The following is a 27,093-nucleotide window of genomic DNA, read 5'->3' on the forward strand; positions in this document are numbered from 1 at the left end:
AATAACTTTAAAGGAACTTGAACCAATCAAGAGTGTAGAGCAGATGAGCCTGGGCTCAAGCCTCTGCACAACCATTACTCAGTCACATATCCCCCAGCCAGCTTCTTAACTCCATAGATCTCAATTTCCTCCCTGAAAAATGGTTGGAGATATGATCATCCATTTATTCTTTTTTTTTTTTAAAGATTTTATTTATTTATTTGACAGACAGAGATCACAAGTAGACAGAGAGGCAGGCAGAAACAGAGAGGGGGAAGCAGGCTCCCTGCTGAGCAGAGAACCCGATGAGAGGCTCGATCCCAGGACCCTGAGATCATGACCTGAACCAAAGTCAGAGGCTTAACCCACTGAGCCACCCAGGTGCCCCCATTTATTCTTTTATTGATACAAACAACACCAGATTGTGTGGTTCTAGACATCAACACTGTGCTACAAGGTCAGAATGCAAAGACAAGAAAGGAGCACTCCTAGCCCTGAGAACATTGGGAACACATAGCCACCCAGAACACAGGCAGCAGAATCACAGTCCTGGCTAGATACTGGAGTCCCCTGAGCAGGTTAAGCAATCCTAATGCTGGGCTCTGCCCAGGGGTTCTGAGCAGAAGGCCATGAGGTATGGCTTTAGGTGGAATCAGAGCTTCCCATAGAACCCAATAGGCAGTATGCATTGAAAACTAGTGCTTTTAGCACACTTAGAGAATTCCTTTACACCTGATTTGTTGCCGGACATTTCCCTGAGAGATTGTTTGAAGTTCTGAGGACACAGAGGTGGCATGATCTTCCATCCTGGGACAGGGTGTCCCAATTTCCACACACTTTCTTTCATGTCAGAGAGTCAGACGTTCTACTGGAGGTCTGATGCATAGGTTGGCTGCAATAGTATCTGTTTACAACTGACAACAAGAAAGAACCTTCCCCAGAGCCTGGGATCCACTGCCCCTCGCCAGTGTTCCAGCCATTCCCAGGCAGCCCCTTCTAGCTGGGCCTCATTCACCAAGCAAATCTGGGTTCCTCTCTATGAAATGCGAAACTCCTTTTTACAATAGGTAAATGAGAGCAAGTGGCAAAAACCTGAAAAATAGCTATCAGCAGCTTTCTCCCTGCCAGGCCATCAGCCCTTTCCCTCCCTGGAGCTGTCTTAAGCAAGCCACAGCCACAGATGGGACATTCCATCCTTCTTTCTGGACTCTCAATCCTATCTTGCTGATAAAACATTTCCTTTGCTCTTCCTACAGTTTCCTTATAAAGTGTATATTTTCAGAAATTTATTTGACATAGAAATTATCGTGATTTCTGAGATTTGCCTTCAAAGACTCCAGAAAAAAAATGGGTGTGGGTGCAGAATAAATAAGATTGGAAATGTCTGATACTTAATCTATGAACTCAAGTTCAATCAATCATTATCCTGGCTCTTGTGTACATTGAAAAGTGTCCACAATACAAAATATAATGGAAGACACTATGGGGGGTAATTCGATTTTAGATACTATTCTTAGAAAGTTAATGTCATCAGAAATTTCTGGATTCATTTGATATCATCATGTAAACTGAAGTTTTAAAACTTCTTATTCAAAGACATACAGTCCTTTATGCATGTTTTGTCTTATTTTACTGTGCAACCCATTTTGTTCAAAAAGTTTCTATTGATTTAGAGTCATATACTTTTATATGTGTGAGGGGTCTTCCTGCACACAGTTTGCCCAGGCAGGTCTCCTGGGCTGATGTGGTGCTGGCAGCTCCCAGAACTAGTCCTTGGGAGGTCCATGACAGCCAGGCTCACCAATTCCCTCCGCTTTATTGCTTTATTTAACAGCGTCTCTAATAAACCTCACATTTAGAGGTTTAAAAAATTAAATCAGTATCAGAGACCATTTCATCCTTAGAGGAAGCATGCTATTTCTTGAAAGCTATTTTTATATGAACATCACAGAAGGATTTGGCCCAGAGTTGCAAGGTCTCCTCTTCGGTGATGATAAAAGGGCCCCAGTCCTTATTTTGGTGATCACTCCCATCGTGGATCCAGAGCTTAACATCAGACAATGACGGGTCAGTCACCTCTACACTCTGTGGTCTTCACAAGCTGAGCACAATGTAGGCTTCTTCTCATAAAACTTGTACACTACATATGTTTGAAGATCTAACTGCCACAGGGACTTAAACTAAGCCTCTGTTGCCTCTCCTTTTACATGGGGGATAGTAAAAACGCTGCCCCAGAGGCATGCTGCATTAAATGGGAAATGCACATGACTTAGTCACCACAGTGCTTAGTACAGAGAAAAGGCTCAGTCTGTGGAAGGATCCATACATCTTCAGAAAGCAGGTGGTCACATGTCTCCCTTTATATTCTTGCTCCCCAGTCAAGACTTTTGGGACCCATGCTGGTTGCCTAGGTCCCACATGGCTCCCTTTTCTAGCTGGGCCCTCACCACCATAGCAGGTTACACAATACAAAATTTCCATTTCCCTGTGAAAACTTCTTTTCCTGTTTAGATTTTAATTTTTGTTTTGTTTTGTTTTGTTTGTTTGTTTTTCGATGAGATAAGTCTTGTTGCCTTAGCCACCAATGTTTACATCAGGGGTTGACTACTCTTGCTGCTGTCAGCACTGTTAACACTACTGAGGAGAGAATCAGCCCAAGTCTCCAGCCCCTCCCCCACCCCCACCGGGTCTCAGTCAAGGGGACAATCCTGGAGGCTTAGCATGGGGCCTTGCCTGTCACAGCAGCTCACTGCCTAATGGGCTTCCACAGCAGAACCTAGAGATCTCACTGTTGTTTCTCACAGCCCAGAGAAGGGTAGGAAGATCTGTATCTTCTTTCCTTATCCATCTCATGTCTTAATGCAGCTATTCTGGGACCTGGAGTAAAGATACCTTCAAATACAAAACGTTGTAAGACTCGACTTCCTTGGAGACTGATCTCCATTTCCTTGGAAATTGATCTTCAATGTATTGATGAGAGAATGAGACTCTCACACCAGATGTGTCAGTGGGAAATGACCCAGAGACACCCTGTTAGGTAAGGACACGCATCACCCACATCTGAGGGTTGAGAGGGGCATTTAAAAGCCTCCAGAATAAACTGCATTGCACACACAGTTGTTCCTTCTCATTAAGGGGCATGTACACTTCCTTGGTCTCAAAATCTTTCTAATTCAGGTTACAGAATGATGGCATAATATTTATTATATGTTAAATCTGTATATACTTTTGTTTATATATGATTACATTTTAAGCTTATGTACATTTCTACTTTTAATATTTTAAACTTCAACGATTTTCTTTAAACATTCTAGGCTTCTGTTTTTTATCAGTTTGGCATTACACATCATCCCCTTGGGAAACAACAGTAAGGAGGATTTTATTTATAGTCTCTTTCAATTGCGTATTTATTTCTTAATCATGTCCCATATTTTCAATGTTTTTAAAAGGTTATGAAAGAGAGAAACATAACAATAATAGAGAAGAAATCAACAATGTTGCAGTCCAGAAGCTGCAGCAAAAGACACTCAACTGGACCCTGAATAATTTTGGGGAGGGGAATAGAAGCAGGGGTGGCTGGCAGCCCCAGGATTCAAGTCCCTACTTTAGGGCATTCCAAGGTCATAAGTCACGTTGCCCCCCAAATATCTCTGGGGTCATCACTGGCCTCCCAGGTTAGGATCTGAAAACAACCTGGAATAGATTAAGGACAAAATTAAAAACCCAGCAGATTTAATCTGCATTTTATCATCTTCACATGATGATATACTCTAAAGTGAAAAATATGTCCTAGTGAGGTGCTCTTTTGCTGTGAATACAAGTTTACTCTTTGATTGATACAATGTTTCATTTGCTCAGTCTAGAGGGGTGTCTTTTAAGTACATTCAAAACAGCTATTCCAACACAAGTTGAAAGCAGACCCTTGCTTGGCTTACTGCAGACTCTCAGGCTCCAGACCCCATGTCTCTGGAGGAGGCAAGGGTAGGTCCCTGGGAGGAGCCCGGGGAGGGGGGAGGGGGACAAGGGGTTGGGAGGGTTTTCTCTAGTCATCCCACCTATAGGTGGTCCCCACCCTGAAGGCCTGTTTTTAATCCCTGTCCAGGGAAATCACAACCTGACTTTAACATATGAAAGGAAGGAAGAGGGAAAATGCTACCTGCAGGGGCCAGGGTTTCTCCTTGGGGCCTTAAACTGGTTCCTGACCCTCCAGCACCCCTGGCAGCTTGTTTTTAATCCTTAAATTAACAAATGGGGTTTACCTGAGCAAAGACACTTGGCAGAGAGTTAAATTTTATTGCTTCCCCAGGTAATCTCATAAGGCCCTTTGGTGGTAGTCTAATGCAAAGGGCCTAGAAGCCAGCAGCTGATAACACCCATCCCTCTTGCCTATAGGGGCACCACCATGGCTATGCTGCTGTAGGAATGGTGGCACCTGTGTGCTGGGCAGCTTCTGCATATGCCCTGCCCACTTCACCAGCCCATGTTTTGAGCAGGACCAGAGGCAGAGGTGGTGAGCAGGTGAGCAGGAGCAGGAGCAGGCAGGAGCAGGCTGCCAGTTGGGTGGGGGCATGGGATCAGGCATGGGGAGAAGCAGGGCTTGACCTTGCATAGGGAAAGGGGTGTGTGGACAGGGTCCCCAGAGTAGGGTGGGAAGCAGACAGCTGGGGTGGGGGAGGACAGGCAGGGCGGGGCATGGAAGAGTGAGGGCAGTGCAGGCACCTGGAGGGGGGCTGAAGATGCCTCTCTGCTCAGTGAATGCAGCACACTCATGCATGGTGCCTGGACCCTCCAACGCTGCTGCCTTTACAGGTGTGTCTTTGCAGCCCTGCACTGTCTCCTCCAGCAGATACCGGCAGCTAAGGTAAGTGGATCCGTGTCCTGTGCACATAGTCCACGCTCCCAGGCATTGCTCCTTCGTACCTACCAATGCATGGAGATCTAGCAGTGCCAGGAGACAGAGAAATGAGAACCTGTGTTGGTTATTCACTTAGAAAAGTCATATTTATTGTGATTCATATGGTTTATTATTTTTGCATTATAATTATTTTTGTGTTTATTATATGATGACATATATTTATAATGATTATATGTTGGTCATTAATAATATCATTATTTTTTTAAATGATTCCTAAGTTGACTATGACCAGAAGGCTGGGTTTAAGTGTGTTTTTTCAAACAGTGTCCTTAAGTGTCCTTTCAGGGAGCACACTTCACGGAGCACACAAGCTGCTAAGCAGAGCCAAGCCTGCCAGGGAGGTTACAGACCAAATCTCCAGTGATTTCCCTACACCAGTCCAACACCCTCTCCTCAGCTGTGAAATGAGGACTGCACTGGAGCAGCACAGGAACAGGCATGGATAGCCAGGCAGCACTCTTTAGGACCAAACAGGCAGTGTTCCCAGAGAAGGAAGGTGGCTTGTAAGCACAACTCAGGCCTGCCACACATATAAAAAGCCAGGAGGGTGTGGAGAACACACAGGGTGAACACTCATTTGTGAGACTTCTGAGCAGTTTATACAAATACACAAGCTATGTTCAAACTTGATAACTTTATCTGCAACTAGTAAATCAAAACCAATACATGCTTAACTTCAGATATAATCAGGGTCATAGAGAAGCCAAAACCTTCTATTAATCTGTAAGTGTTAAGCATGAGTCTTTAGAGAATAAGCATATATCTTCAACAGGTGTCTAGCATATTTGATTTTCACTTAGAGTTTAAACACCTGAATCTCTTCCCCTCTTCCCTATGACTCGATGTAGCACTTTGTTTTTCTCAGCAGTTTCACTGAAACCCTTTCAGTAATTTAATAATTATGGGATTTCCAACAATGATTCTAGAAGGCTGGGTGATTCCCTTCTGTAGAAAGCAAATATAAACAAGTGTAGGAAAGGTCTTTATTATGTAGCCTTTAGGATAAAATGGGTAAAATAATTAAGGAAAAGGAAACCCAACCATTTAAAGACATTGGATACTGACTAGAGGCCTATAACAAATTAAGAAGTGTTTACTTTAAAAATGACAAGAGCTCCAATAAGAATGGTGGAAGAGAATGATTTTCTTGCCTAGAACTTCTTCTTTTTCTATTTCCCCTCAACACACACCCAGATCAATCTGGAATAACTATAATTTTACCTCAAAGAGAACACGCACTTCTGCCGAGGGTGTCAACCACAGTTCTGGGTGGAGAGTGAAAACTTGCAGCTTGCTCGCCTTAACTGGCCTACTTGGCTTAAAATCACAGAGAAAATCTGCAAGTATGCTAGCTCAAGTTTTCATTCTGGTTTGTGGCAATCAGCAGGCCAAAAGTTTATGGGGGAGAACTTACACATAAAAAAAGCAGAAAAGGAGTGAAATAACCTCTCACTCCTGAGCTTTGTCATCAGAAGCAAACTCTAGAAACCTGGCAAAATGCAAAAGACAAGGAAATTTTCAAAGTGTAGTCTTGTCTTCTCTTTTCGTTTTTTTAAAAAAGATTTTATTTATTTATTTGACAGAGAGAGGGCACAAGTAGGCAGAGAGGCAGGCAGAGAGAGAGGGGGAAGCAGGCTCCCCACTGAGCAGAGAGCCCAATGCAGGGCTCAATGCCAGGACCCTGAGATCATGACCTGAGCTGAAGGCAGAGGCTCACCCCACTGAGCCACCCAGGCACCCCAAAGTGTAGTCTTTTCAAAGACTACAACTTTGAGTGCATCTCTCAACCCACATACTGCTCCATTGGAAGAGACTGGAAGCCTTCTAAATTTGAGGTGCTTGAGCACATCTTCTGCATATCAAAATCAAAGTGCTAAGGCAAAGGCAAAGGAAATATCACTAAGCTACAAGTGTAAAACAACTCATCACACATGGGTACATGTTATCGTGATACCCCTTTAGAAACAAGGGAGGTCAAGAAGGCAATAAGATGATGTGTTCAAAGTGCTATATTAGTCTATCAAGATTCTATTCCAGCAAAACAATCCCTCAAAAATGGCAAAATACATTGACAGATTAGCAAAAACAGATGTTTTACTAGCATTCATTACCCCTCCCCCCCCCAAAAAAGTCCTTAGGGTAAAAAGAAAATTGTAACTTGTAATCATAGAAAAAAGTTGAGGAGCACCAGAATGAATATGTATATGTAAATACATTCTGAATATATAGTATGAAGCAGATTGAATCAATGAAGCTGATCTGATTTGAAGTTATTCGATTTTACCAGAATTAAATCACTATTAATCTGAGGTAGATTGTGATGTTAAAGATGGATATTATAATGAAAGCAACCACTATGAAACGCTTGGTAATATTGGTAAAAAACAGTAGAATAATTAAAGTGTTGTAAAATTACTTGTTTACAACAGAAAGAGGAGGTAAAGTAGGATCATGGGGACATAAAATGACGAGACATAAAAATCTAATGCTAAAATGGCACATGAAAACTGAAATTTATCACTAATTACATTAAATCTGAGTGAACTAAACACTCTAATCACTAGAGATTGTCAGGGTGCTTGGGTGCCTTAGCTTAGTGCCTGACTCTTGATTTTGACACCAGTCATGATTGCAGGATCATGGGATAGAGCCCCACATCATGCTCTGACCTCAGCTTTGAGTCTGCTTGTCCCTCTCCCTCTGCTCCTCCCCCCACTCACACATGCTCTATATCTATCTCTAAAATACATACATACATACGTACATACATACATAAAATCTAAAGAAAAGGAGATTGTTATATTGGATTAGAAAACAAAAAAACAAAATATGAGATCTCACTACATGCTTTTTTTTAAATTAACATTTTTTTCTACTTCATCATAGCCATTCTTTTTTTTTTCCTTTTTAAAGTAGGCTTTTCACAACCCCAAAATCAAAAGTCTCATGTTCTACCAACTGAGCCAGCCAGGTGCTCCTATATGCTTTCTTATACAAACTTACAGTGCTAGATAGTAAGGAAGTGCTCAAAACAAAAATAAAAATGAAAATCACAATGATGGGCATATGTCAAAGGGATTCAGGAAGAGACTGGAAGAGATCATAAAAGCCAAAGCTGGAGCAATTTGAGCAATAAAATAAAATAAAATAAAATAAAATAGTAATGGATTATAACTCCAAAATATAAGATAATATTCATGAATCCATACTAATATAAACAAATGATTCATTAAATTAACATATATGTGGGGGAGTAGAAAAATCTACTATGTAGAAAAGTTCCAAATAACTTATCTAGATACAGGCATACCTCATAGATACTGTGTCTTGTTTCTAGATCACTGCAATAAAGCAAGTCAAAATTTTTTGGTTTCCAATGCATAAAATATCCACTGTACTTTATGTTCACACTGTACTACATTCTATTAAGTGTAAAATAACATTATGCCTAGAAAACAATGTACATACCTTGTTTAAAAATACTTCATCAAAAAAATTTAAAAAACTTTATTGCTAAAAATGCTAACCATCATCTGATCTTTCAGCAAATCATAATCACTGATCACAGATAACCATAAACAAATAATAATGAAAAAGTTTTAAATATGGCGAGAATTCCAAAAATGTGACATAGAAATATGAAGTGAGTAAATGCTGTTGGAAAAATGGTGCCCAGTAGATTTGTTCAACTCAGGGTTGCCAAGAACCAATTTGTAAAAAAAAAATGCAGTACCTGCAAAGCTCTATAAAGTGAAGTGCAATAAAATGAGGTATGCCTATATGCCACTTTTTTTCCTTAAGAGTTTATTGATTTATTTGACAGAGAGAGAGATTACAAGTAGGCAGAGAGATGGGGAAGCAGGCTCCCTGCTGTTGGAAAAATGGTGCCCAGTAGACTTGTTCAACTCAGGGTTGCCAAGAACCAATTTGTAAAAAAAAAATGCGGTATCTGCAAAGGTCTATAAAGTGAAGTGCAATAAAATGAGGTATGCCTACATGCCACTTTTTTTAAAGATATTATTTGTTTATTTGACAGACAGAGAGCACAAGTAGGCAGAGAGGCGGGCAGACAGAGATGAGGAAGCAGGCTCCCTGCTGAGCAGAGAGTCCGATGTGGGGCTAGATCCCAGGACCCTGAGATCATGACCTGAGCCGAAGGCAAAGGCTTTAACCCACTGAGCTACCCAGGCACCCCTTCTTTTTTTTTTTAAGATTTTATTGATTTATTTGACAGAGAGGGAGATCACAAGTAGGCAGAGAGGCAGGCAGAGAGAGGGGGAAGCAGACTCCCTGCTGAGCAGAGAGCCTGATGCTGGGCTGGATCCCAGGACCCTGAAATCATAACCTAAGCTAAAGGCAGAGGCTTAATCCACTGAGCCACCTAAGTGCCGCTATATGCCACTCCTTAAATGTAATCTGCACACAGTAGCTTCCTTCCAAAGAGTACAGGATAGAAAGTGGGGGCAGGTGGGAATGTAAATTTAAAATAAGGAAATCTAACAAACAGTACCTTGGCCAGGTCATCAAGGTTAAAACTGGTAGACATATCAGGCTGATAGTATGTATCCTTAGTATGACATGATGAAAACAGCACTTCACCCTAGTGGTCTTATTTCCCAAAACCCAGACCCCAGAGAAAAAAGTCTGAAAAATCACAGTTGAGGGCATTTTACAGAATTCCTGACCAGTACTCTTCAAAACTATCAAGGCCATCAACAAGGAAAATCTAAGAAACCGCCACAGCAAGAGACACCTAAGAAGACAGCTAAATGTACATAACGTGGTACCTGGATGACATCCCGGAATGGAAAAAAAGCTTGAGGGGAAAACTGAAGAAATCCAGATGAAGTATGGACTTCGCCTAACAATATATCAATCTTGGCTCATAATTGAGACAAATGTGCCATAATAATGCTTCATGTTAATATCAGGGAAACCTAGTGTGAGGTACAAGGGAATGCTCTGTTTCCTCTTTGTAATTTTTCCAGAAACACAAAACTATTCTAAATTTGAAATATAATTTAAAAATCGTGAATGTGACCTGAAAATTTAAGTGGAAATGAACCCAGAAGAGCCAAAACAATTTGAACGAGTAGAACAAAATTGAAGGACTTAACCTCCCTGATTTCAAAACTTGCTTTAAAGCTACATTAGTTAAACCAGTGTGTTATTGACATAAAGACAGACATAGAGATCAAAGGAACAGAACTGATTTTTGGTAAAGTTGGAAATGCATTGTAGGAGAGTCTTTTCAGCAGTTAGTGCTAGAAAAGTTGGATATCAATATATCAATATGCAAAAACGGAGAAAAAAAAACATTGATACATCACACCATACAAATATACAAAATAAATTACCTTGAAGTGGATCAAGGATCGAAATTTAAGAGGTAAAGTTATACAAGTATTGGAAGAATATATTAGAGGTAATTTTTATGATCTTGGGTTAGGGACAGAGTAGGGTATAGGGGAGTTCTGGACTGAGAGATGTTTTGTGTTTAACAGTTCTATGTTAATCCGAACTAGGTCACTCCACTAGCCACTGGTCCTATTCAGAATACATCATGAGGGATCCAGCATGACTACCAGCAGATTGGATTGGATGCTAATCTTTGATCCTAGCAGAATATCATTCTAGCCACTATCTCAAACAATGGCTCATATGTCTATTCCGGTGTTCATAATTCTGGAAGGAGTATAAATTTCACTACCCTTTCAGCCACTTCTTGAATAAAGAGTGGGAACGTGAGAAAAGGAAGAGAACCATATAGTTGACCAGTCTTCAAATGCTGACTGAAACCAAAAGCAAGGGTTTGGGAGAGGATGTGAGGGTTAGGGGAGATGCAAAACACACCAAAAAACCTCCTTTATTCTGCCAAAGTGTGAATTAAATTCATACAATATATCTTAAGTGCTTTTAGACAATATTTTATTCTTTCATTCATCTACATGCTGATGCTCTGCATAAACAGGAGGGGCAAAATGAATGTGAGCAAATATAATTAAAGAAAAGTGGCAAGAAATCAGAATTCTCATTCTGTCCCTTGACATGTCCACCTTTATCACTTTGCTGCCATCCTTCAGCTTTTGGATCCCATCCTGTCTCCTGGACCTTTATTCAGAATTTTTTTCTTTCCTGAATAATGAATTTCAAACGCTGGTATACTTGTGGTAGCCAGACTTCATTTTGGCACTGCTTATCATTGGTTGTCCATTCTGACCACATCCTTAAGTGGGCTCTTCTGCCCAAAGTCGTGACTAATAACCCTGAGGTTATACTGTGATTATCCCAGTTACCCTCGTCTAGGGTTCCCTGTCCTCTGGCTGGGGACTGGTATAGTGTGGATTAACTGACATGACTGATGACATTTACTTTCTAGGAAATCCCAGTGCCACAGATTAGAAGGCAGATGCCAATTTTCTCTTCTACTTCTATCATAACTCTCTTCTCATCTTCATTTATCCTCTTCTCAGCATGTAAGTTTAACAGAAATTATCAATGTTAGCAACAGAGCAGACTCTTGGAGAGGTAAATGGATTTGGAGGTAGGGTAAATTTAATATTCTACACTCAGTGAAGACAAATATTTTTTTTTCTTTTTTATTTACTGAGATTTCAAAAGTAATGGTGGTTGTGTTTAAGGAAAAAAAAACGGCTTTTTAAAAATTTTGTTAAGAAGCAGGTGGGTGATTAAGAGTTGAAATGAAGCAAATAGATTTATTTCTTGTAATTTCATTTTTTGATAAATTGAAAATTACTCAAAGTGGGAAGAAAGATTGCAAAACCTGTCCAATCTTATTCTTCTATACTTTATCTTGTCTTTGCTTTGTAGCTTCACCCTATGCTTGGTACATCATTCTATCAATCATCAGTATCCAAATAACTAAATAACCAAAGTTTCTGGCGTGTGTAAGTTCTGGATATTATATTTCAAATGATTGTTTCATAGAAGTTTAGTTTAAAAGGTGTTGAATGTGACTTAGTTGGAAAAAAATCAGTATTTTGTATATTCTTTTTGAAAAGTGAATAGTTACTGTTGTGAGTCAATGGCAAATCTGCTTTTAGTAGATATCCAAATTCTTTCTGTACAAAGCTCTCTTTATTTTTCTAGAAAGAAAATTACTGAGAAAGTGTTAGATGCATGCCTTAGTGGAGAGCCCTTGATATCAGGGACACTCCTAATGGGAGCCCTTATTTATTCTTTATTATTATTATTATTATTAACATATCTTGTATTATATGTTTCAGGGGTACAGATACATGATTCATCAGTCTTACACAACACACAGCACTCACCACAATACATATCCTCCCCAACGTCCATCACCCAGCCATCCCTTCCCCCCCTTTCCCTCCAGCAACCCTCAGTTTGTTTCTAGAGATTAGGAGTCTCTTATGGTTTGTCTTCCTCTCTGTTTTCATCTGTGTCATTTTTTTCTCTCTTCCCCTATGATCCTCTGCTTTTGTTCTTAAATTCCCCTTATCACTGAGATCTTATGATAATTGTCTTTCAATGATGGACTCATTTTGCTTAGCATAATACCCTCTAGTTCCATCCATGTCATTGAAAGTGGCAAGACTTCATTTTTTTGATTGTTGGCTAGTATCCCATTGAATACACATGCCACATCTACTTTATCCATTCATCTGTGGGTGGATATCTGTGCTCTCTCCATAGTTTGGCTACTGTGAACATTGCTGTTACAAATAGAAATAAATGGCATTTGAGTCAGCAAAGAAGAAGTCAGACTCTCACTCTTTGCAGATGATAGGATACTTTCTGTGAAAAACCCAAAAGCCTCCATCCCAAAACTGCTAGAACTCATATAGGAATTCAGTAAAGTGTCAGGATATAAATTGAATGCACAGAAATCAGTTGCCTTTCTATACAGCAACAATGAGACAGAAGAAAGAGAAATTAAGGTGTGGCTCCCCTTCACAGTAAAACCCAAAACCATAAGATACCTAGCAATAAACCTAACCAAAGAGGCAAAGGATCTGTACTCAGAAAACTATAGAATACTCATGAAAGAAATAGAGGAAGACACAAAGAAATGGAAACACGTTCCATGCTCACATATTGGAGGAAGAAATATTGTGAAAATGTCTATGCTACCTAGAGCAATCTACACAATCAATGCAGTCTCCATCAAAATACCATCAACTGTTCTCACAGAACTGGAACAAATAATCCTAAAACTTGTATGGAAACAGAAACGACTCCAAATAACCAAAAGAATGTTGGAAAAGGACACTAAAGCTGGTGGCATCACAATTCTGGGCTTCAAGCTCTATTACAAAGCTATAAACATCAAGACAGTATGGTACTGGCACAAAAGCAGACATATATGTCAGTGGAACAGAATACAGAGCTCAGAAATGGACCCTCAGCTCTATGGTCAACTAATCTTTGACAAATCAGGCAAAGAGTATCATTGGAAAAAAAAGACAGTTTCTTCAACAAATGGTGTTGGGAAAATTGGACAGCCACATGAAATGGGATCATTTCCTTACACCACACACAAAAATAGATCCAAAATAGATGAAATACCCTCAATGTGGGACAAGAATCCATCAAAATTCTTCAGGAGAACACAGGTAGCAACCTCTTTGACCTTGGCCCCAGTAACTTCTTGCTAGACACATCTCCAAAGTCAAGGGCAGAAATGAACTATTGGAACCTCATCAAGATAAAAAGCTTTCACACAGCAAAGGAAACAGTTAACAAAACCAAAAGACAACCAACAGAATGGGAGAAGATATTTGCAAGTGGCATATTACATACACGGCTAGTATCCAAAATCTATAAAGAACTTATCAAACTCAACACCCAAAAGAACAGATAATGCAATCAAGAAATGGGCAGAAGACATGGGCAGACATTTCTGCAAAGAAGACATCCAAATGTCTAACAGACACATGAAAAAGTGCTGAACATCATTCAGCATCAGGGAAATCCAAATCAAAACCACAGCGAGATACCACCTGACACCAGTCAGAATGGCTAAAATTAACCAGTCAGGAAACAACAGGTATTTGCGAGGATGCAGAGAAAGGGGAACCTTCCTACACTATTGGTGGGAATGCAAGCTGGTGAAGCCACTCTGGAAAACAGTATGACGGTTCCTCAAAAAGTTGAAAATAGAGCTACCCTACGACCCGGCAATTCCACTACTGATAAGATACACACGTCGTGATCTGAAGGGGCATGTGCAGCTGAATGTGTATAGCAGCAATGTCCACAACAGCCAAACTATGGGAAGAGCTTAGATGTCCATCAACAGAGGAATGGATAAAGAATATGTGGTGTATATATATACTAGGGAATATTATGCAGCCCTCAAAAAAACCCATGAACTCTTGCCATATGCAATGACATGAATGGAACTAGAGGGTATTACACTAAGTGAAATAAGTCAATCAGAGAAAGACAATTATCATATTATCTCACTGATATGAAGAATTAGACAAGATAGGGGATCGTAGGTGAAGGAAGGAAAAATGGAACAAGACAAACCCAGAGACAAAGACAAACCATAAGAAACTCTTAATCTCAGGAAACAAACTGAGGGTTGCTAGAATGAAGGGGTGTGTGTGTGCAAGATGGGGTCACTGGGTGATGGACATTGCAAAGGGTATGTGCTATGGTGAGCACTGTTAATTGTTTAGGACCGATGAATCACAGACCTGTACCCCTGAAACAAATAATACATTATATGTTAACTAAAAAAAGAAAGTAATCAAATATCATGATCTGTGGGGGAAAAGACACCAACATCACACTACTAAGGCAATTCGGTTGGAACACAGGAAAAGATGAGCTTAAGTTCAATCCTAAAAGACAATGATGGGATTTTAAGATATTGGAAGCTCTAAATATCTTTATTTGATTTGCAATTGCCATGTTTTGCCTACTTTCCATTTTTAAAAATTTTGTTTATTTATTTATTTATTTGAGAGAGAGAGTGCATATGAACAGGGGAAGGAACAGAGGGAGAGGGACAAGCAGACTCCGTGCTGAGCTCAGAACATGATATGGGACTCATTTCGGGACCCCAAGATCATGACCTGAGCTGAAATTAAGAGTCTGTAGCTCAATTCACTAAGGCATCTACGCACCCCTTCATTTTTTATTGTACTAAATGTACAACATGAAATGTGCTCAACTAAATGTACCAAACTAAAATCAGACTTTTTAGCTATTGCATTTAAAATATTTTTTCTTTTTTTTTATTTCTTTTCAGCATAACAGCATTCATTATTTTTGCACCACACCCAGTGCTCCATGCAATACATGCCCTCCTTAATACCCACCACCTGGCTCCCCCAACCTCCTACCCCTCCCCTCAAAACCCTCAGATTGTTTTTCAGAGTCCATAGTCTCTCATGGTTCACCTCCCATTCCAATTTCCCTCAACTCCCTTCTCCTCTCCATCTCCCTATGTCCTCCATGTTATTTGTTATGCTCCACAAATAAGTGAAACCATATGATAATTGGCTCTCTCTGCTTGACTTATTTCCCTCAAATAATCTTTTCCAGTCCCATCCATGTTGCTACAAAAGTTGGGTATTCATGCTTTCTGATGGAGGCGTAATACTCCTTAGTGTATATGGACCACATCTTCCTAATCCATTCGTCCATTGAAGGGCATCTTGGTTCTTTCCACAGTTTGGCAGCAAATATCATCCTCAATGGGAAAAATCTCATAGCCTTCTTGTTGAGATCAGGAACACGACAAGGATGCCCACTCTCACCACTCTTGTTCAACATAGTATTAGAAGTCCTAGCAACAGCAATCAGAAAACAAAGAGAAATAAAAGGTATCCAAATTGGCAATGAAGAAGTCAAACTCTCTCTCTTGGCAGATGACATGGTTCTTTATAAGGAAAACTCAAATGACTCCACTCCCAAACTACTAGAACTCATACAGCAATTCAGTAATGTGGCAGAATACAAAGTCAATGTCCAGAAATCAGTGGCTTTCTTATACACTAACGATGAAAATACAGAGAGGGAAATTAAAGAATTGATTCCATTTACTATAGCACCAAGAACCATAAGATACCTGGGAATAAACCTAACCAAAGAGGTAAAGGATCTGTACTGGAGGAACTACAGAACACTCATGAAAGAAATTGAAGAAGACACAAAAAGATGCACTTTAAATTTTAAGATACTTTGTATCGTGCTACCCATGCAATACAAATACAATTATTTTAGCAATGGACCATGTGACTAAATTTGCTTAAAAAGGAAATATCAGTTTCAGTGGAAAATTTTCCAATTACATCATGATCTTGGAACTACAATTTCAGAACTCAATTTACATGCAAATACATTTAGAGATTGGTCTCTTCCAAACTATTGCCTCTGGTAGATATTGTCTCCTTTCCATACTGACATATATATAACTCAAAATAATCTCTGTTTTACATGAATATTCTCCTGTGAATATTAAAAACTATTCTTGAGCAGTGAGTAGAAAGTAAGTTATATGCTCTCAAAATTAAAATAATCAACCAACTATAAACGATTAATGTATCTTAACAATTAAGATGAAAGACAATGTCACCGATTTTGCTGACAGAAGAAACCTCATATTAGGCATAGAGAGAGAAGAAGTTTGAACTGGTATTACAACACCAAAGGACAGAGTAAGTGGCAAAAAGAAATGCAGAAAGAAAATATCTTGTTAAGTTTCGGTGATTTAGAAGAAATCTTGTGACAGCATTTTAAATTCAGATGGGTAAGGACCAAAGTGAGCCACAAGCTAGGCTGTTGTCTGTGATTTGTCTGCAGGGAAAAGCACAACCTCCCGCCATATTAAGAACAGAAATAAGAAAAAGTAAAAAGAAAATTCCTAAATGTGCTCAGAAATCAAATCTAAGGACTGGGGGAATTGTTATACCAAATACGTCCTTCTATTCTGCCAGACAAGAGCAATTTAAACGATCTAATTCAAGGAAGGAAAGGATTAAAAGTATACAAATTATTCTTTCTACTTCACCATAAAAGTAGTCTCCTCTTTCTGGATTTTGTTTTGGATATTTCATTCTAATACTGAAGTACCTATTACATATTTTGATAGGTCATCAATAATTTGAACAAAGAAAATCATAACTATATTTTAAAGTACTCCAGTGATGCTCAAGAGACCCGTGGTTTGCAAGAGAGCATCAGGTTTTTGTTTTGTTGTTTTGTTTTTTTTTAATGTTCAGTTAGCCACTGTATACTATGTCATTAGTTTTTTTTTAATTAAATTTTTTATTTATTTTCAGTGTAATAGTATTCATTGTTTTTTCACCACACCCAGTGCTCCATGCAATCTGTGCTCTCCCCAATACCCACCACCTGGTTCCCCCACCCTCCCACCCCCCGCCCCTTCAAAACCCTCAGGTTGTTATTCAGAGTCCATAGTCTCTCATGGTTCACCTCCCACTCCAATTTCCCTCAACTCCCTTCTCCTCTCCATCTACCCTTGTCCTCTATATTATTTGTTATGCTCCAAATAAGTGAAACCATAGGATACTTGACTCTCTCTGTTTGACTTATTTCACTCAGCATAATCTCTTCCAGTCCCATCCATGTTGCTACAAAAGTTGAGTATTCGTCCTTTCTGATGGAGGCATAATACTCCATAGTGTATATGGACCACATCTTCCTTATCCATTCGTCCGCCGAAGGGCATCTTGGTTCTTTCCACAGTTTGGCGACCGTGGCCATGGCTGCTATAAACATTGGGGTACAGATGGCCCTTCTTTTCACTACATCTGTGTCTTTGGGGTAAATACCCAGCAGTGCAATTGCAGGGTCATAGGGAAGCTCTATTTTTAATTTCCTGAGGAATCTCCACACTGTTCTCCAAAGTGGCTGCACCAGTTTGCATTCCCACCAACAGTGTAAGAGGGTTCCCCTTTCTCCACATCCTCTCCAACACACGTTGTTTCCTGTCTTGCTAATTTTGGCCATTCTAACTGGTGTAAGGTGGTATCTCAATGTGGTTTTGATTTGAATCTCCCTGATGGCTAATGATGATGAACATTTTTTCATGTGTCTGGTAGCCATTTGTATGTCTTCATTGGAGAAGTGTCTGTTCATATCTTCTGCCCATTTTTTAATATGATCATCTGTTTTGTGTGTGTTGAGTTTGAGGAGTTCTTTATAGATCCTGGATATCAACCTTTTGTCTGTACTGTCATTTGCAAATATCTTCTCCCATTCCGTGGGTTGCCTCTTTGTTTTGTTGACTGTTTCTTTTGCTGTGCAGAAGCTTTTGATCTTGATGAAGTCCCAAAAGTTCATCTTTGCCTTTGTTTCCTTCGCCTTTGGAGACATATCTTGAAAGAAGTTGCTGTGGCTGATATCAAAGAGGTTACTGCCTATGTCCTCCTCGAGGATTCTGATGGATTCCTGTCTCACGTTGAGGTCTTTTATCCATTTCGAGTTTATCTTTGTGTACGGTGTAAGAGAATGGTCGAGTTTCATTCTTCTACATATAGCTGTCCAGTTTTCCCAGCACCATTTATTGAAGAGACTGTCTTTTTTCCACTGGATATTTTTTCCTGTTTTGTCGAAGATTATTTGACCATAGAGTTGAGGGTCCATATCTGGGCTCTCTACTCTGTTCCACTGGTCCATGTGTCTGTTTTTATGCCAGTACCATGCTGTCTTGGTGATCACAGCTTTGTAGTAAAGCTTGAAATCAGGTAACGTGATGCCACCAGTTTTATTTTTGTTTTTCAATATTTCCTTAGCAATTCGGGGTCTCTTCTGATTCCATACAAATTTTAGTATTATTTGCTCCAGCTCTTTGAAAAATACTGGTGGAATTTTGATCGGAATGGCATTAAAAGTATAGATTGCTCTGGGCAGTATAGACATTTTAACGATGTTTATTCTTCCAATCCAAGAGCATGGAATGGTCTTCCATCTTTTTGTGTCTTCAATTTCTTTTAGGAGTGTTCTGTAGTTCCTCGAGTACAGATCTTTAACTTCTTTGGTTAGGTTTATTCCGAGGTATCTTATGGTTCTTGGTGCTATAGTAAATGGAATCGATTCTCTAATTTGCCTTTCTGTATTTTCATTGTTAGTGTATAAGAAAGCCACTGATTTCTGGACATTGACTTTGTATCCTGCTACATTACTGAATTGCTGTATGAGTTCTAGTAGTTTGGGGGTGGAGTCTTTCGGGTTTTCCATATAAAGAATCATGTCATCTGCGAAGAGAGAGAGTTTGACTTCTTCCTCACCAATTTGGATACCTTTTATTTCTCTTTGTTGTCTGATTGCTGTTGCTAGGACTTCTAATACTATGTTGAACAAGAGTGGTGAGAGTGGGCATCCTTGTTGTGTTCCTGATCTCAATGGGAAGGCTGCAAACTTTTTCCCATTGAGAATGATATTTGCTGTGGGTTTTTCATAGATAAATTCGATGAAGTTCAGGAATGTTCCCTCTATCCCTGTACTTTGAAGCGTTTTAATCAGGAATGGATGCTGGATTTTGTCAAAAGCTTTTTCTGCATCAATTGAGAGGATCATGTGGTTCTTCTCTCTTCTGTTATTGATTTTTTTCTATCACATTGATTGATTTGCGAATGTTGAACCATCCTTGTAACCCAGGGGTGAATCCCACCTGGTCATGGTGGATAATCTTTTTAATGTGCTGTTGGATCCTGTTTGTTAGGATCTTGTTGAGAATCTTAGCATCCATATTCATCAGTGATATTGGTCTGAAATTCTCCTTTTTGGTAGGGTCTTTGCCTGGTTTGGGGATCAGGGTAATGCTGGCTTCATAAAAAGAGTCTGGAAGTTTTCCTTCTGCTTCAATTTTTTGAAACAGCTTCAGGAGAATAGGTATTATTTCTTCTTTGAAAGTTTGATAGAATTCCCCAGGGAATCCGTCAGGTCCTGGGCTCTTGTTTTTTGGGAGGTTTTTGATCACTGCTTCAATCTCGTTACTAGATATCGGTCTATTCAGGTTGTCAATTTCTTCCTGGTTCAATTTTGGGAGTTTATAGTTTTCCAGGAATGCATCCATTTCATCTAGGTTGCTTAGCTTATTGGCATATAACTGTTGATAATAACTTCTGATGATTGTTTCTACTTCCTTGGTGTTAGTTGTGATCTCTCCCTTTTCATTCATAATTTTATTAATTTGGGCTTTCTCTCTTTTCTTTTGGATTAGTGTGGCCAATGGTTTATCAATCTTATTGATTCTTTCAAAAAACCAGCTTCTAGTTTCATTGATACATTCTACTGTATCTCTGGTTTCTACCTCATTGATCTCTGCTCTAATCTTGAGTATTTCCCTTCTTACGTGTGGGGTTGTTTTGATTTGTTGTTGATTCTCTAGTTCTTTAAGGTGTAGAGACAGCTGGTGTATTCTGGATTTTTCAATTTTTTTGAGGGAGGCTTGGATGGCTATGAATTTCCCCCTTAGGACCGCCTTTGCTGTATCCCATAGGTTTTGGAGTGAAGTGTCTTCATTCTCATTGGTTTCCATAAATTGTTTAAGTTCTTCTTTGATCTCCTGGTTGATCCAAGCATTCTTAAGCAAGGTGGTCTTTAGCTTCCAGGTGTTTGAGTTCCTTCTGAACTTTTCCTTGTGATTGAGCTCCAGTTTCAAAGCATTGTGATCTGAGAATATGCAGGGAATAATCTCTGTCTTTTGGTATCGGTTGAGCCCTGATTTGTGACCCAGTATGTGGTCTATTCTGGAGAAGGTTCCATGTGCACTTGAGAAGAATGAGTATTCTGTTGTTTTAGGGTGGAATGTTCTGTATATATCTATGAGGTCCATCTGGTCCAATGTGTCATTCAATGCTCTTATTTCTTTATGGATTTTCTGCTTCGATGATCTATTTCTGAGAGAGGCGTGTTAAGATCTCCTACTATTAATGCATTCATATCAATATGACTCTTTATCTTGATTAACAGTTTTCTTATGTAATTGGCTGCTCCCATATTGGGGGCATAGATATTTACAATTGTTAGATCATCTTGGTGGATAGTCCCTTTAAGAATTATGTAGTGTCCTTCTGTATCTCTGACTACAGTCTTTAGTTTAAAATCTAATTTATGTGATATGAGAATCGCTACCCTGGCCTTCTTTTGAGGCCCATTGGCATGAAAGATGCTTCTCCATCCCTTCACTTTCAGTCTGGGTGTATCTTTAGGTTCAAAATGGGTCTCTTGTAGACAACATATGGATGGGTCCTGTCGTTTTATCCAGTCTGCAACCCTGTGTCGTTTTATGGGCGCATTTAGGCCATTCACATTGAGAGTGATTATTGAGAGATACGTTTTTATTGACATTGTGTTATCTTTGAAGTCTTTCTTTCTGTCGATTGTCTCTATATTTCTGTTCAATGCTATTCTTAGGATTTTTCCTCTTTTATAGAACCCCCCTTAATATTTCCTGCAGTGTCGGCTTGGTGGTTGCATAGTCTTTTAAGCCTTGCCGGTCTTGGAAACTCTTTATCTCTCCATCCATTTTGAATGTCAGTCTTGCTGGATAAAGTATTCTTGGCTGCATGTTCTTCTCATTTAGTGCCCTGAATACATCTTGCCAGCCCTTTCTGGCTTTCCAGGTCTCTGTGGACAGGTCTGACATTATTCTGATGGGCTTTCCTCTGTACGTAAGGAGCTTCTTTGTCCTAGCGGCTTTCAAGAGATTGTATCTACAATTATGATTCCTCAATTTTACTATGAGGTGCCTGGATTTTTTTTGGAATTTATAATCTTGGGGGGAGACCTTTCTGCTTCTAGTACATGAACACTGGTTCCATTTGCAAGATTGGGAAAATTTTCATGAAGAACTTGTTCCACTATATCTTCTAGACTTCTTTCTTTCTCCTCCCCTTCAGGGATTCCAATAATTCTGACGTTGGAACGTTTCATGGCATCATTTATTTCCCTGATTCTGTTTTCGTGGCTTCTAAGCTGTTTGTTCCAGGCTTCCTCCTGATCCTTTCTCTCTATCTGTTTGTCCTCCAGATCACTAATTCTATCTTCTGTCTCAGTTACCCTAGCTTTTAGAGAATTTAGATTAGATTGGAACTCATTGAGAGCGTTGTGAACCTCATCCCTGGTGGCCTTCAGCTCTGCCCTAACATTATGAACATCATCCCTAGTCGCTTTCAATTCTGCCCTAATCAATTCCGTTTGGTCATCCATGGCTTTCTCCAACCTAGCTATTGCCTGGATAATTGTTAGCCTGAATTCTCTTTCTGACATATTGTCTATGTTGATAGCCGTTAGCTCTGTTGCAGAAGGCCCATCCTCTGTATTTTTCTTCTGTTGGGGATTCCTCCTCCTAGTCATTTTGGTGAGAGATGACTGGACAGATGTAGCTGGATGTATCAACTGTGGTGCCGTCAAGGTGCACCCTGGGACGCTTCTGAGTACTCAGGATTCCCCACCCAAACGAGAGAAAAAAGAAAAGAAAAAGAAAAAAGAGAGAGAGAGACAGGAAGAAAAGGGAAGATAAAAGAGAAGGTTCAGCCCAAATGGGCCCCAGGGTAAGATTTATGACATATACAAACAAAAACAGACAAACAGACTGATAAAAGTATATGATGAGAGAATATATATATATATATAAGCAAAAAGAAGGAGGTGCCTCGTCAAGAAGAACCCCAAGTATAAGATTTATATACTATCAGGACAAACATAAATACACAGAGACACTGACAGAAGAAAAAGATGGGAGCATGGTTATAGATTCTCAGTGTGGGCGAGGAAGGTTATTTTGATTCTTCCTGGATGTATCTTGATATCTTTGTTAAAGGACTCAACTTTCCTAAGAAAAAGGGGGATTAAAAATTGGTTCACCTATAGGGGTAGCATTGATTGGAGAAAGGGGGTTACCTTGAAGTTTAACTCTATATGAATATTAGAAAATAAAAATAAAAAAGGAATAAACTGGACTAAACTAAACTAAAATTTTTTTAAAAAATTAAAAAAATAGAAAAGCAAAAGAAAAACACATGTGTATGTATCAAAAAATTCAGAAGTTTATTATGGAATTGGATGTACTGGACATCTCACTGTGATGGTAAATAGGTTAAAAAATTATCTATATAAAAAAAAGAAAAAAAATGAGCCAGAATAGTGGGAATGAATTAAAAATAAAAGTTGTATCTATGAAGTAGTGGTGGTTGTTCTCTTGTAGTCTTTTTTTTTTTTTCCTGATTTGTTTTCTGGGGGAGGGGGCTGCCACGTGGGTTTTCAGTCAATGATGTTCCCTGAGTTAAGTCCTCCCGCCCCCCTCAAGGGGGTGGGCTCTGAGAAAAACAGTTTTTTCAGGCTTTTGTTCTCTGGAGGTTTTTATGTTTGTTCACTTCTTTTCTCTCGCCTTGACAGCTTTTGCTGGTTTTTGGAGGTTTAGAGGAAAGAAAACTGCACCCCAACCTCCCTCTCAGAGAGAAGCCTCAGTCTGCTCCCCTGCGGGTGCTGCAGCCACTGGGCTGCTGGCAGAGCAGGTTCTGAGTCTCGGTCCCTGGGGACACAGGATCTCCTGCTTGTACGCAAAACCAAGGCAGCGGCAGCTGTCTGGGCAGCTCCAGACAGCCAGAGAGGTTCCAAGCAGTGATCGCACACTGAGATTTTCCTGCTGGCCGGGGCTAAGAGCGCCGGGCTCGCGCGCACCTCTCCCAGGGAAGGGTTTGGGGCGTGGCGTCTCCGGCTCTATTGGCTCTATCAGCTCTATCGGCTCTATCGCCGCGTGTGTCCGAGAACACCAGGCTAGGCGTTTGTGCACCTCTCTCAGGGGAGGGTGAGGCACGCGCGCATCTCCAGCAAGGTGCGCGTTCTGCCGTCTGGTGTGGCTCCCAGCCTCTCACGGGAGCCAGACTCCACCCCTTCTCGGGCGCACTGGCGGCTCAGGGACAAAGACCAGGTTTCTCCACCACACTCTCTCTGGCTCAGCGCCAGGGGAGGCTGACCTGGGTCTGGGGACTTAAGCCCCTGTCCCTAACCGCCCCAATTCCCACAATTTCTCCCCACGGTCCTTTGCTCTTTTGAGTGCTTTCAACCAGACTCCAAGTTAATGCTGGTCCCCAGATGCAGGGCACTCTCGTATTGGGGTATTATTTTCCAATCGGTCGCCTCTGGTGGCTCCCTCCCCCTTTTGTTTATCTTCCGATATCAGTCCGAGGTTCCCACTCCACTTTACCTGCCCACTGGCATCTTCTGCCCCCCGTAGAGATCCAGACGTGTATAATTCTGATCTCAGGCTAATTTCATGGGTGATCGGAGTTCTTTGGTAGGTAATCAGCTCACTTTAGGGTACAGGTTGAAAAGGCGCCTCCTCCTACTTCCCCGCCATCTTGTCTCCCCATGTCATTAGTTTTTGATGTAGTGTTCAATGATTCATTATTTGCACGTAACACCCAGTGTTCAACACAACATGAGCCCTCCTTAATACCCACCACCTGATTACCCCATCCTCCCATCCCCCTCCCTTCTGCAACCTTCAGTTTGTTTTCAGGAGTCCAGGGTCTCTCATGGTTTGTCTCCCCCTCTGATTTCTTCTTACTGATGAATTAGTTCAAGTAACAGTTATTGACGAATCTATGCAGAAGTTATTGATCACTTTTCCTGGAGGTGCTGCAAAGGTCTACTCTATGGGATTTTCATTATACTGTGGTATAAAAACATGAAAAAATAAACAAAAATTACAAATAAATTAATTCCAAAAACTAATTAAGGAAACCAGCCAGTTTTGTGATAGAAAATGATGGGGATAGAGTAGTGGACCATTCAGCAGGATGATCACAGAGGCCTAGAGAGATATATTGTACTAAGAACTGAATGAAGAGGAGGCAGATGAATGATAAACAGAGGAACTGCCTTCCTTTTGGGTGGGGACCACAAATTCAAAACTTCAAAAGGGAAAGAGCTAGGATCTGATGTGTTAATTTGCTGTCGAATCCCCAGTACCTGGAAAATATGGAGTACATGTTAAGTGTAAAGTTAATAAATGATGATATCTTTTTTACATCTGGAAAGATTAATTTAGGACGCTGGAAGTCATAGATGAATCTTCTGCTTCCTTGAGTTTTGTTATAGTTGGTATTTCCCTAATATACTGGGTTTTTTTTTTTTGCAAAATAAAAAATTTATTACATATGATCAGCAGAAATTGTTGCTGATATATTATTCTCTCAAAGTTCGTGGAAAATTTCAATATAAAATACAATTTTATACACCACACAATCACAGGGTCCTTGAGGATCTCCACACATTTTTTTGTGCTGGTTGACTTTCAGCTGGGAGACCTGGTCCCAGCCTTGACCCTGTGGGAGGTTAAGTTTGCCACTCAAGGTGGCTGGACTTTTCCCAGCCATAAGGATGAGATTCCACTTCCGAGATGAGTGGCCTTCTCTAAAGGGACAGATAAAGCCCCCTGAAAGCAGAAAGGAGAGGAGACAGGACAGAGGGGCCTGGGGCTGAACTGGGGGTCTCTAGGGGCAGGACTGTCCTACAACAGCAGTGGGGAACTCTGAAGAAAGACCAAAAAGAGGGGTCCTAGCAGAACCCTTGAAGGGGTCCTCGAGTACCCAGGATGCCAGGGAGGTACTTGTCCTAGGTTAATGAAAAGTCCTGGCCAATGGTCCCCAGTCCTGGAAGTCACCCATCAGGTGGTTGTGCAAGGACAGCCCTCAACTAATAGAGCTGGGCCTGCATGACCACACTGGAGTTGGTCACACGGGCTCTGTAGTGACCAGCCCAGAACGTGTCCTGGCCCCAGAATTGGAAACACACAAAGCAGACATCCATCCTGATGTTGGAGAAAATGTGGGTGATCTGAAAGCAGACATTGTTGTTCTATTGGGTGGGAATGGGCACAGTAGAGAATGGCACAGCTGGCATCTAGAAGTTGGACAAGGAGTTGGTACATACAGCCACTGTCCTCTCAAGCTCCCCACCAGTCAGAGACACCAATCTCAGTCTTGCCACTATCTAGCAGCTGTGGCCACAACCCTCCTCCTCCAGGTCCAACACCTGTTTTTTGCGACACCAGCCCAAGGAGGACATGAAACAGGTCTACGAGGGGGCCCGCGGCACCATTCACTTGTTACCTCCACCACCAAGCTGGCTCCCACATGCTGCACCATCTGTTTCCAAAGGCCTTCCTGGCCGCAGGGGTTGTGGATGAGGTTGCATCCCAATGGGCTGCGCTGACAGAAGCGGCCCAGGAGGCAGGGCCTGCCATTGCAGGCAGTGGCAGGGGAGGGGCAGGGGACAGGCAGCTGAGGGCAAGCAGCAGCAGGGCACCATGGTCCCGGGCCAGGATGAGCAGCCACAGAGCCTGCCATCCACCAGGGCAGCTCAGCCTAGGCATACTCTGCAGCAGCAACTCAGGAGCATGCGCAGGCCACATGGCTCAGCACCAGCAGGAGCAGCTCCAATGGCAGTTGGCTCAGGTCCAGCGCCTCCTTGGGTTTGGGCTTTGGCACTGAGTCGGGGGTGGGCATGCCTCAGGAGGCCAAGACTCCCATGGTCACCCGCCCAGCCCGCACCAGGCCTGTCAGTGACTTGGATCAGAGCCAGGGCTCCTCGCTCTAGCACTCTCTTCTCTACATAACATACTGTTTATTAATTTGATTTATCAAAGTGTTCTCAAACCTACAAGCAGCTTTGTCTTATTGATTTCCATTAAATATGACAATTAATTACTCATTCCATAATAGGCAATGTGAAAAAATTTTCCTTGAACTCTGAGTGGACACAAAAGTGCTGAGGGCTTCACTTAAGAAGATGGAAACATGGAAATAAACATTCATGTAGGGGTAAAAAAAAACGAACATGGGAAAGACCCTTCACATAGCCTAAGAGCAATATTTATTTAAATGCACATGTTGAATATTTTTACCACCTAGGTTTTTGTTCGAACAAATTTATAATAATCCTAATGAATTATGGAAGGCATTTAACTTAGAAAATAAGTAAAAACAAGGTAACATTGAATTGTAAAAATATTGAGGTTGATAAAGCAATCTACACATTTAATGCAATCCCTATCAAAATCCCATCCATTTTTTTAAAGAAATAGAACAAATAATCCTAAAACTTACATGGAACCAGAAAAGACCTCGAATAGCCAAAGGAATACTGAAAAAGAAAGCCAAAGTCGGTGGCATCACAACTCCAGACTTCAAGCTCTATTACAAAGCTGTCATCATCAAGACAGTATG

The 27,093-nt window shown here is 40.7% G+C and overlaps 1 protein-coding gene and 1 pseudogene across 2 annotated transcripts; one reads left to right on the plus strand and one right to left on the minus strand.

Annotated features, from left to right (window-relative positions):
- Positions 1-2,039: 2,039 nt before the first annotated feature.
- Positions 2,040-5,297, plus strand: LOC308341620 (cryptic protein-like; the record flags this gene model as incomplete). Its single annotated transcript, XM_080801650.1, has 4 exons — positions 2,040-2,046; positions 4,372-4,489; positions 4,732-4,840; positions 5,292-5,297. The coding sequence occupies 4 exons, from the start codon at positions 2,040-2,042 to the stop codon at positions 5,295-5,297; spliced, it is 240 nt and encodes a 79-aa protein (XP_080657776.1).
- A 20,264-nt stretch (positions 5,298-25,561) lies between these two features.
- Positions 25,562-26,373, minus strand: LOC308341621 (F-box only protein 27-like; annotated as a pseudogene). Its single transcript has one exon. The product of its transcript is annotated as an F-box only protein 27-like (transcript).
- Positions 26,374-27,093: the final 720 nt, after the last annotated feature.

Source organism: Martes martes, assembly GCF_963455335.1.
Source record: "Martes martes genome assembly, chromosome: 4".
NCBI lineage: Eukaryota > Metazoa > Chordata > Mammalia > Carnivora > Mustelidae > Martes > Martes martes.